Source organism: Heterodontus francisci, chromosome 13 (assembly GCF_036365525.1).
Source record: "Heterodontus francisci isolate sHetFra1 chromosome 13, sHetFra1.hap1, whole genome shotgun sequence".
Classification (NCBI taxonomy): Eukaryota; Metazoa; Chordata; class Chondrichthyes; order Heterodontiformes; family Heterodontidae; genus Heterodontus; species Heterodontus francisci.
In genome coordinates, this window is record NC_090383.1 from 2,825,236 (window position 1) to 2,837,882 (window position 12,647).

The following is a 12,647-nucleotide window of genomic DNA, read 5'->3' on the forward strand; positions in this document are numbered from 1 at the left end:
TGCCTGCTGGTTCCCTCTCCTTCCCCTGACGGTAACCCATCTACCTACTTCTTTTACCTGAGGTGTGACTACCTCCCCATAACTCCTCTCAATAACCCCCTCCGCTTCCCGAATGATCCGAAGTTCATCCAGCTCCAGCTCCAGTTCCCTAACGCGGTTCTCGAGGAGCTGGAGTTGGGTGCACTTCCCGCAGATGCAGTCAGCAGGGACACTCTTGGCGACCCTTACCTCCCACATTCTGCAGGAGGAACATACAACTGCCTTAACCTCCATTCCCACTATTCTAAAATTCCAACAAATCTACTGAAAAACCAAAAAAAAAATGTCAAAACTTGTTAGGTTAGCAATCCAACGGACAGAACTTCTTAAATAAAAAGCTTACCTTATCAACACAACAGAGTCCTTTTTTTTTGGTTAGAGGAGGGTGGGTGGGAGACACTACACGTGTAGTGTCTCGGGTACAGCCACCACCCAAATTTATAGTTTTTACTTACCCAAACTATTCAATCACAAACTTCCTCTGGCAAGAAGGTGGATTGGAATCTCATTCCCAGGCCTGTAATAGTGATTTTTCTTTTCTAGCTGGTGCTAGAATGACTTGGGTAACTGATCATCTAACACTGTCCTCTTGTGAGGAAATACCTTGCTCATTTAAGGACTCTCCACAGTAATTGGGCAAAGAATGGAAAACGGAACATGTGGAGAATTGTGTGACATTCAAAATTCCGGTTGCACTTTTTGCCACAAAACAAAGCAATTAATGTGAAAGTAAATTTAAAAAGTAGAAATACACTACTGTTAATGATGCATACCAAATTTGAACAAAATTAATTTACATAAATTAAAGATATAGAGTGGATGATTATCAGTTTATTCATGTGCAAGGAACTGGTAATTCTACTTATCAGAGGTTAATTATTCGGCACTGTTTCTCAAGTTTATGTAGTCTCTATGGGATCATTAAATAAAAAATAAGGTAATTATCGATACAGTTGCTTTTGCACTATTGTAGGATGTGAATGGCCTCTTAATTTTATTGGAACTTGCATTTGTATAGCACCTTTAATGTAGAAGACTCTGCTTTACAGAGGAGTAATTAAACAAATGGATGCTGATACAAAGGAGCAGATATTAGGGGATAACAAAATGTTGGTCAAAGATGTGGGTTTTGAGGCGGATCTGAAAAAAGGAGAGAAGTGGTTTGGTAGGAATTCTACACCTGACCGTATAACCAATGGTGGGCCAAAGAAGTCAGCCAAGCACAAGAGGGCAGAGTCGAGGATAGAGAGTTTGGGGTGGAAGGGGGTTTGTGGGGCCAGAGGAGGTTACAGAGATAAGGTGGCAAGAGGCCACGAAGGCATTTACACATCAGGGTGAGAATTTTAAATTTGTATTGTGGTCGCCTGTGTCAGTGAGGTCAATGAAAACGGGGTAATGGTTGATTGTGACTTGGGCCGCAGCTAAAGTTTGGATGATCTAAAGTATATGAAGATTGACAGGCCATCTAGGAAAACAGAATAGTCTAGTTTGCAGGTAGCCGGTTGTCGCAGAGGCCAAAGATAATTTTGGTCTTACCAGTGTTGGGCTGGGGGAAATTGTGGCTTATCCAAGACTGGATGTCAAACAAGAAGTCTAACAACATGGAGGCAGTGGAGGAGTTGAAAAGTGGAGTGATGTGCAAAGTTGAGCATTGTCAGCATATATGGGAAAGCCCAACACTGTAGATGTCACCAAGAGCCAGCATGTTGATGAAGAGGAGGGCGCCAAGAACTGTTCCTTTGGCAACTCCAGAACTTAAGGGAAGGGCTGGGAAGAGTAGCCTTTGCTGGAGATGCTGTAGCTATGATTGGACAAAACTGAAACCAACTGAGGACAGTCGCACTGAAATGGATGACAGGAGAGAGAGTTTGGAGGAAGATGCTGTGGTTGACTGTCGGGTTAATGCTGAAAAATTCCAGTTGGTTGCCTCTCAGTTATATTAGGAGCACTTGTACACATCAAAACATTGAGATTTTGGTACATTCCAAAAGCAGTGCTGTCATTCAGCCTCTCTTTATGCATATTTCAGTTGAACGCAACAAGTTATTTTTGTAGTCCTAGATTAGGAACGTAGCAAATTCCCGGTTGTATAATAGCCCTTCAGTTAAATCATCTTCACTATTCCCCAGTCAGCACTCTGGTCCTATCAAGTAAGAACCTTTACAGCATAGGTTTGCAATCTGGTGGATGCAAGAAAACGGCATCGTAGAGAATTTTGCCCCTTTCCTTAGCTCTCTAAATTTTACATGCTTCCCTTGTGGGTTGGGAAGTCAACCTCCAGGAGGACCTGGTCTAGGCCAGAGGGTCTTCGTGGCAGTCCAGATGGCACATCCACCTCTTTGAACTGAGGTTTGTAGATTTGGCTATGATTCATTTCCAGACTTTAGTTTGATTAGATTCACTGCATGTCTGGATGGACAATGCTGCTGTAGCTATCTGTTTGAACTAGCAGATGGATACTTGCTCTTGGACTCTGCCTTTTGCTTTTTGGTGTCTCAACCAGAAAATATCACTTTCTGCCCAATATTTGACAGAAAACAGTACAGTACCTGTTCTCAACTATGTTAGCATGCCTTTCAGCAAGTGGCAAATTCATCTGGAGAATATTCAGTAATTACTTGAGATTTAGGGATACTTGCACATAGACATGTTTACTTAATCGGGCAGCAATCAGTTTCCACACATTTGTTCCAGGATAAAAGAAATGTGAGCTTAGAAGTTGGATGGCCTTTCAATTTTTTGTATAATGAGCTTGCTCTCTACCTTTCCCTTGCTCCCTGATCTGGCATTACTTCAAAAAATCATGATTATGAATACCTCATACAGGCCATAAAAGACTTGATTCTCAGTCATTCATTCCCTTGCTCTGCAATCTTCCCAACAGAGACAGGATCTGATGTTTCAGCTAGGCTCTTTTACCCAAATCCAGGAATGTTCTCCTTGATGCTTCGTTATTGAGAGATGGCAATGAATGCAAAGAATTTGCCCAGCTCAGGAACAATATTCTACTGAGTTCTCATAGGACATTAACTATCAAAGGTTATAGTACCAAAAAATTTGTATTAAGTTCCATTAAATCTTTTAATTGTATTTCACGTAATAACTTCAGTTTATGTTACAATATTTGTATGAAATTGGGCTGAACCCCAGCTCTACAGGAGTGTGTATTGCAACCATCTTAACCTTCTACAAACCTTTATTCACAGGCTTATTTGAGGGACTTGGGTGCCTATTTTGTGTAAACTACACCCAGCTGGTATCTGTTAATGTCAAATTGGGACTGTAATCTAGATTTAAATAAATTATTGAACCATCTGTTTGACCCAGTGAGTTGATATGATTAAAATTCCTTCAAACTATTAGTAGCAATAGCTTGCAAGCAAGTTGCGCATCTTCATTATAGACCAACCCTGTAATGTGTAGTTCTCTGGATAGTGCTTACGACAAGGTCATCTCTCCATTTTTAGCGATTAGATTACCTGACTGTCCAGATGCATTGAAAACTTTGTCAAGCACACTGAGCACTACATAAATCCAGCTGGTTATTTACTATGGAGCAAAGATACTTGTTAAAACTTTGAGCAGCTAAATGGATGGTTGAATCCATGCTCTATTCCCATCTTGAGGCTGTTCCTGCCCTCTATAAAGGCAGTCAGGTGATAAAATGGAAGTTTATCTAATAAGTGACTCTCCAGGACTGATAGAACTCTTGTAGTGGGTCAAGAATGCTTGCATTCTGAGAATAAAGACCTTAACAAATAACTAATCCATCTATACTGACTGTACACAAGGAAACAGCTTGCATTTACACTTCATTTACACTGGCTGATTGACGCATGAGAAATCCCAAATTGACATGCTTTCCCTTCTCGCCACTTCTTATACTTGTGAATAATTAGACATGTGTACCATTCCACCAGCACATTGATCAGCCAACCTTCTGAGCCACCACATCTGGCTGTTCTTCTAGCTATCTCATATTATAGTAATCCCACTTAGCACAGGCAAGAGGTTGTTTCAATTTGATGCTACTGCTCTTTGGGATGCTGTAAGACCTGAGATTAATTTTCATTACTGTTTTATGATCTCTATTTGGTCCACTGTTTGAGTGGAGAGGGAATTGAAGATGATGAATCTCTCCTGTTGCATCTTCTACAGTATTCTTTTGAAATTTCTCTGGCTTTCAGTCAGTGATGAGAGGAGTAATTTTCTGTCTCTGGTAAGTGTGAACAATGGAAGGCATGTCATGTAACATGTATTGCAGGTATAGCTGAGGAAATGTCAGGAGTTTAAAAACTACTGCAAATGCTGGAAATCTTAAACACAAATATAAAATGCTAAAAGCGCACTGTCAGTGAGCATTTATGGAGAGAACAGACAAGTAAATGTTTTGGGTGTGGAACGGTCTGCAAAGGATCCGCATCCGAAACTTTTCTAATCCCTCTATCCAGCTCTTTCCAGCTTAGAAGAAGGATCTGCATCCGAAATGTTGAATTATCTATTCTTTCAAATACTGACTGACCTGTGTGTTTCTAGTATTTTATGGTTTTGTTTTAGAAGTCGGGAGTTGATAGATTTGCAGAAACCCCTTCTTAAAGGTTTCACAAAGGTATTTTCTGTTGTGACGCATTCTTGCTCCAAGAAGTTGTTTAGTATGTTCCCAGGAATTTTGAGAAAAGGTTGTAAACAACTTGTTCCATCAGTTTTCTTAATCTCTCTTTGGTCCTGTCCTCTGTTGACTCCCTTGCTGGAACACAGCTCTAGCACCTCAGCCCAGTGACCATTGTTCGTGTATCAGTCATGGCACTGCACGCCAGCAGGGCATTCAATTGTAAACTGAACCCAATTACTGTCCCCACACACACACTTCCAGCAAAGGTTACTGCTAATGCTGAGGAATGGGAAGCTGGATGATTTTCCCCCTTGGCACAGATGTACTGTGCCCTGTTTGAAATCAGTTTGCTTACTGTAAACTAGGAGTGGAACTTGGCACCTTTTTGGTCTGTATGGCTCAGGGACAGTGACTTCATCTGGAGGTGCTTACTTAACTGTCTCCTTCGTCATTGCTTTAGAGAGCAGTGTCTTAGATTAACATAATGTAAATTTCTTTGTGAGTTAAACTTGATTGATAATTACAGTAGAGTTAAGAAATACTCGCCAAAACTGTTTGCTTTGATATTTATTTTGTAGCTGGAGACCTTTTTCTTCTGTTACATTTCAGAGTTCCAGTGTAATGTAATGTTTTCTTTTCTCCCCAGGAGCACGTCCCGCCTGTCCAATTTGACTGGAGTAGCAGTGGCCTTACTAATCCTCTTGATGGTACGTCCCTGCGTAGAGGCTCTAGCACCAGAGCTAGAGTTGAGAAACCTACCAAGTTCAGACAGACTTCTCTCTGCTGATTATTTTTTTTGCTTTCCATTTCTTTCTCACTGGAAATCCAGGCTTTCTTTTCGCCTTGCTTTGCTGATGTGTGCTAGTCTTAATTACATAAGCACATCTATACAAATAGAAATAACAGTAGGTGAGCATTGGAAGGCTAATAGTATACCTTTAAGTCTACTGACTAGCTTTCACAACATAACTTTTCCCTCTATTATAACCATACAAAACTACACAATATTGATATGCTAAATTGTACTATCTAAAACATCTGATTTTGTAATTGCATTAGCAATCAAACAATTTTAAGTTTTGAAGTGTTACTTCCTGTTAACAGCCTCATGGAAAGTGTTTGCAATTTTAAAGTAGGGAACTGGGTATATTCAATTTTGAAAAATAAGTTTTGCCTAAAGCAAAAGCAGTACATTCTTAAGAGATGTGTATATGTAGACAAGCTCATTTAACTGAACAAAGGCAAGTACAATGAAATATTTCTATCATTGTGATAAATTGCAAGTTATAATAAATTATTCTAAATGCAGAAAGTGCAGTATTAAGCTATAAAATCTTTGCAACTAATGTCATAAAATTTGTCTTGTATCCCTGGGATACTTTCTCCTATTTTATGATCTGCATTTCTTTTTAAATGCACAGCTGCTCAAGCAAAGATTTTATTAAGTTTACTGTAACATATGGAATAACCAATTTGTTAGAAGTGATTACTTTTGAATGTTGCATGATACCAGACATCAGTTATATAGTATCTAACACATTCAAACTAAAGCTTTCTTTTTGTGTGAATATGTATGTTATAAAATATATAAAAATCATGCTAACATTTGGCTTGACATTAAGTACGAATTTCATCTAAAATTGGCAATACTACATCATGCATATGCTTTTTAACCCTTTGAATGCTGAATTTAGTAGGTTGTCTATTGCCATCTATGTGATAACTGGCATTTTATAAATTTCTAAGTGTTATTTAGCTGAACATGTAGATGTGAGATCATAAAATAGTAAATTACTGGAGTAAAGTTAAAATAAGAATTATTTTATTAGTGTTCCTGCAGTACTCCAAGGGTTAATCATGTGCATCTGGTCAAAGCCTTGCCCCACAAATTTTTTTGTCTAAACATAGAAGGAAAGCCTGGATGAACCTCTCTATTGTTTTGGTGTCCATTAACTACTCCAGTCAAAGCTTCCTGCTTTTACAATTGATTCTTCGTGCCTTTAACTTGTTTGTCAGGCTGTAAGTGCAAAGTAGAAAATAATTTTCCTTTTTAAAATGGAAATTCTTTGTGTAAACTATGTCATTGAAAGTGCATTCCTTCATTCTTTTTAACAGCCAAATTAGGTGCACTGTATTACCTGTGTATTGTAACTAATACTGATTGTAAAGCTGGTTGACTTGTTCACTTATTTAGATATTGGCTAATTAATCCTAAAACTATTTTGAATGCTTATGTTTATAGTATGTAGTAATGATAACCTGCATGTTGAAGTTTGTGTCTTGCCCCCTTCTCGCACATCAACTCCTTCCCCTGGCTTACCCTCTATATGACTGCCTACCAACATGATTACTGAATCTCAAGCTAACGGAGGTTCCACTGTTCTGAACCTTGATTTCTTTGGGCCTATGGATGACACTAGCTCGTGCAACAGTAGCATAATCCCAGGTCAGCAGAATGTCTTAACTGCAACCTGTTATATTTCTAACTGTGATCACATGACTCTTTTCCCATGAACAAAACCATGTTCGTTCGATTGGCATCAGAACCTTCTTATTTAAGCAACAATGTCTTTCATCCAATTTAAAAACTAGAATGCTTTAAAGTGCTGCTGGTTTTCAAATCCGAAACCTGCACAATACTTTCTTCAGGAATTTTATCTAAAAGAAGGTATGTGTATGTGTGTCCGTCTCTTCCAATATTCTCACGCAGCTAAAGTCCACTCACTCTGGCAATCTATTTCATGTAAGACTAGTGAAATTGGATAAACTTCACCTTCTTTCAGATCTATGGTTTTCTTTGTTGCCGGGATATGGACGGCGTTGGCTAGGTCACGTTTCCATCCTGAATTGTCAATAGTGGGTTTTCTCCTTGAACTGCTGGAATTCTGGTGGTAATGGTGTTCCCACAGTGATGTTAGATGGGGAATTCCAAGATACAGATAAAGTGACTCTGAAGGATTGGGAAAATCTGCCCAAGTTAGGATGGTGTATTACTTGGAGAACAGCTGGGGAGTTGATGGTGGTTGCTGGCATTGCTGCTCTTGTCCTTCTTGGTAGACGTCGCTGGGGAGGGAGTTGCCATAGAAGTAACTTTGGTGAGTTGCTGCAGTGCATCCTGTGGACCTTGCATACTGCAGCCACAGTCTGCCAGTGGTGGAGAGGGTAAATATCGTATGTAGTGGCTGGGCCACCAATCAAGCCAACTACTCTGTCCTGAATGGTGACCAGCTTCTTGAGTGTTAAGGTTGCACCTATCCAGGTGATTGGTGAGTATTTCACCACATTCCTGACTTGAGCCATGTAAATGGTACAGAGGCTTTGAGGGATCAGGAGGTGAGCCACGCATTGTACATTACCCAACTGTTGCCTGTTTTCATAACTACACTGATTCATTTCAAACTCTGTTCACTGGTAACCTGCCAAGATGTTGATGCTGGTGCAATTGAAAGTCAAAGGTGCGGTGCCTAGGCTTTCTCTTATTCAGATAGTTGTTATCCAGCGGTTATGTGGTGTGAATGTTACCTGCCACTTATTAGCTCAAGCCCAGATAATATCCCAGGTTCTGTTGTTGGCTGGTATGAGTTGCTTAATTATCGGGAATTGAGAATGGAACCGAATTAAGGAATTGTCAGCTATCAGCCCTACTAATCTTATGATATTTCCACTATCATTGATAAATAAAACGGCTGAAGATGGGTGTTCTGAGGATTTTTACCCGAGAAACTCCTGCAGTGATGTCCTGGTCCTGTGAAGACTGATCTTTGACAACCACAGTGTCAATTATGACTCAGCAACTGGAGGGTTTCCCTTTGGACAACACCATCATCCCCCCCACCACCCACATTGACCAGCTTTGCTGGGCCCCCTTGGTGTCATATCATGTCAAGTGCTGTCTTAATATTGTGGCCATGATTCTCATCTGTCTGGATGAGGGCCTGCAACCAAGTGCTTCTGGGACTTGTACTGAGCATTGGTGAGTAGGTGTCACTTGATGGCAATATTAATGACTCTTTCCATCACTGGACTGATGTTTGATATGGGGCTGATAGGACGTTAATCAGCCAGGATAGAGATATCTTGTTTTTGCGGGTGGGATATAAACGTGCAATCTTTCACGTTGTAAGGTAGATGCCAGTCTCATGGCTGTATTGCAGTAGCTTGGCTAGCTAGCTCCAGTGCACAGCTGTACAGCACCATAATTAGTATCTTGTCAGGGCCGATAACTTTGCTGTGTCCAGTATACTGAGTAACTTACTGTCAAGTGGAGTGTACAGAAAATGGCTGATCACAGGAAGAGACCAAATAGATTGGCACTTTTGGTTGAATGCCTGCAAACATTTCAGCCTTGTCTTTTGTGCTCATGTGCTGATTTGAAGATGGGGATGCTTTTATGAAGCCATCTCCTACTGTTGGATTGTCCGCCATTATTAGTGACTCGACATTGTAGGGCTACAGAGCATTCCTCTGATCTGCTCTTTATGGGACCACATAGCTCGTTCTATAGCCTGCTGCTTCTGTGTTTAGCATGCAGATAGTCTTTTGTAATAGTTTGACTAGATTTATCGCTCATTCAAGGTATTGCTCCTGGCAGAGTCTTATATGCTTGGCATGGAGCACATGGCCTCCCTTCTTCCATTGTCTGAATCACAACTAAGGCCATCTCTGATCACTTTCCTGTATCACTGCATGCATGACTACGGAGATTCACATCAGAATTTCTGTTACCCCGGTGAGTGTACACACACTCCCTTTGGGATGTATCCTGTCTGTTTAATTAATGTATTTTGTAATATTGGTAAAACATTTTTGCTCTTTTTCCCCTGCACCCCCACCTTCCCTTTTGAGATGCTGTGTGCAACAATGTTGTACCCATCTGCTTTAAAGAAAACTGATAGCACATAATTAATCTTTAGTTCTACTTTGGCATCTTGGAATTTCAATACATAGTTTCATGGGAAGTCATGTGTCGCATCTTTGTTTACCACAACTTAGATTTATATGGTTCTGCTTGCATGTAATAGTTTTCTTATTTTTTAAAAACCTCTGCACAGCTGGCTTTATCTTTAGATATACAGTCCCCACCACTTCTTATGGGCGCATTCGTACAAACACAATTTTCCTGCTATATGCAAAGGAGAATATAACAGGGCCGCATTATTAAAATTAAAAATAATTTGCCCAGTACATTTCCCTATGAATTAAGGTTACTTATGAGAGTTATACTGTAGTACTGTTTTGTCAGGCATTTCTTAATGTCAGTTCTCAACCTGCCTTGGACTTGCTAGGAATTACAAGAAAATCAAATACATCTAAAAAAGAGGAATCCCTGCATTTATATAGCGCCTTGTCATGTTATTGGAACATCTCTGCTTTACGTGTGCTTAAGTAAGAGCTCATATCCGGAAAATTTCAGATGAATTGGAAGTCTAATGGAAGTGAACTCTTCCTCAATAAGGCTCTCATTATATTCAGCGCACCTGAAATGTGCGAGGTGAGAATTAGTGAGCAAACACAGCTGTCTGACATTGTCATTAATGTAAATGGTAAATGGCTATCACTTTTTGGCTGATATGTGACCATCCATTCTGAACATGGACATTTCAAGTAGTGGGGGCTGTACTTTAAAGAAAAGAGCTTTTTCTGCAGTGCTGTAGTGCTCGGCTTGTAGCGTTTACTTCAATGGCTTGCTTAACAGTGATGGTTTATTTTAATTTCTTTAGGGCTGTAACAAAGCAGGGTCTTGAAGTTGCTTAATTGTCACACAATAGTAAAGTCTCCAAGCCTCAGAGCACCCTTGTTAATCCAGATGTTTACCTGTAGGGAGTTGGAGGTGGGGAGGATGATCATGAATTTTGAGAGAAATAATCCTGGGGATGGAAGATATTGGATCAGTGATGATTCAGTGTAAACTAGGATGGGGGTTAGAAACTTAGCTTTTAGCTTTGAAGTCCTGCAGAATTGAAAAGAAACCTTAAAGCTTTGTTACAGTTCTAGTTGGTCATAATATTCTGTAAACATCTGTGATCTATCATAAAATAAGTGTTGAAGTGCATTCAGATGCTTCAGAGTAATGGGCAACAATATCATGAAAAATGATGTCAGCACAGCAGTATTTACACATTTTAAAAATTCATTTTATTTTAAGTGAATGTTCCTTCATAAATCTAGCTGAGTTGCTCTTGCAGAGAGCCAGTATGGATTCAATGGGCCGAATGGACTCCTCCTTTGCTTTAACCATTCTATGATTCTAAATAGGCCCACATAGTCTCTGAAGTTAATATCATACGAGTTTGGGAAACAAAACCCAATGTAATTGTTTAGTAGAAAATGGCAGAATCATCATTTGGTCTTCAGTACTGAAATATTTTTGGATTTGTTTTCTATGATTGTGTGTTCATCTTTATTTCTGGTTTCTTTGCAGTGCTTGATTTAAAGGAACATTATGCAATAGTAAATTAAAAGTTTGTGTAGTTTCACTGAGCCAACTCACTATCGTTTTACCATTCTCTCTCTATGTGTGAGCGTAGACTGAGTGTGCTGGCAGGTTCTACACAAATGGCATTACAGCTAAGCCATGTGTTCTTGTATGTACTGCCAGCAAGTAGCAATCAGGAGCAGCAACTGTGTGGGTGCTTTAACCTCTTTCTCCTGTCCAGTATGGAGATGAATTGTAACTACCCACTACCACTCAGTTGAATTCAACTAACTCAGCAGTGGTCTGGATTGAACTGAGGACCTTTCTACTTTATTTCTGATCGTCATATGACCTGGTGCATTTATGCCCTGAGCCTTTAGGGGATTTGAGCCACAACTGCTTTAAGGAGGTTATTGTAATATTTACCATGAAGTATGGAGGAGGGAGGAATCTGGCCCCTTATGTACTTAAAACCTCAATGGAAGAAACTGAGCAGAATAGGAAAGTGTCAATCAAAGCAACTATCGATTCTAAAACAAAATAAAAGATCTTCAAAAGTTTATTTCTAGCTCCCTGTGCCTTTTAGTTAACTGGCTTTGCGTGCATAGTACTTGGTGGCTCCAAGTTATCTTGCCAAAGGAACTTAATGGCTGCAACTGTGAATGGAAGCCTTCACTCAAAATAAACTTTTTCCTTTGCTGTTAAATTCACAGAAAATCTAGTGATTGGAACTAGATATTTGCTTTATAAGTTGGTTGTGACTTAGATTTTTCTCTCTGGGGATTAATGGACAGCAAAAGCCAACATTCATAAACCTATTGTAATTAACATTTTACTGTGTACTGTGCTGCGACGGGGACTTCAGATAGATTTTAAAGCACTCAGTTGTGCTTTCTGTTTCAGTTCACAGTTCCTATTTCCAACATAAAACAACTTTCGAACATTCACTACTAACCATCTTAAAATGTTGCTCTCTTTTTAAACTAAAGTAGACATGTCTGTAAAGAATTATTTCTGGTGGTGCTGTGTATGCTAATTGTAAATCGTATCAGTCACAGACCTGCTGCCAGCTGTACAACATTGCAGGCCAGAGTTTGTGACTTCCATTTACTAGTTCCCAGTTTCAAAGATCTTCCTCCTGGGTACTGTAAGACCTGCCAGCAGTCCTGCTAACAGTTCCTCATTCATTCTGAATCCATACTAGCAGTTACACTTTTAAAAAAAACGCAAGTCCTGCTAGAATGGCTTGAATTGTCTAGTTTCATTGCAATCCAGGTAAGGAAATTTTATGGAGTTTGTAATTTCAAAAACTTTTTTTTGTGGTCATTTCAGTCTTCCTTATTTCAAGAAGCTTTTCTGATTTTGGTTTGCCAGTATTCACTGAAAGAAATTGTTAAAGATGGCAGTGAAGTAAAACAAATTAAAATATTGCTAGAAGATTTTCCTGTTGCAAAAGGAAGGTGTTAATTCAAAGGAACAATCTAACCACTCTGCACTCACTTAAAATCAAACTGTTGCAAAAAAAAAAATTGTTTAATGCTGTCTGTTTTTTCTTTATTTTCTTACATTGAATGATGTTTA

General features: G+C 39.4%; 1 protein-coding gene across 1 annotated transcript in view; it reads left to right on the top strand.

Annotated features, from left to right (window-relative positions):
* Positions 1-12,647, top strand: part of LOC137376179 (aftiphilin-like) — a 69,552-nt gene that overhangs the window by 48,604 nt on the left and 8,301 nt on the right. The window contains exon 7 of the mRNA XM_068044251.1: positions 5,298-5,358. Within this exon, the coding sequence (XP_067900352.1) occupies positions 5,298-5,358 (61 nt within the window). The remainder of the gene's footprint in view (positions 1-5,297; positions 5,359-12,647) is intronic.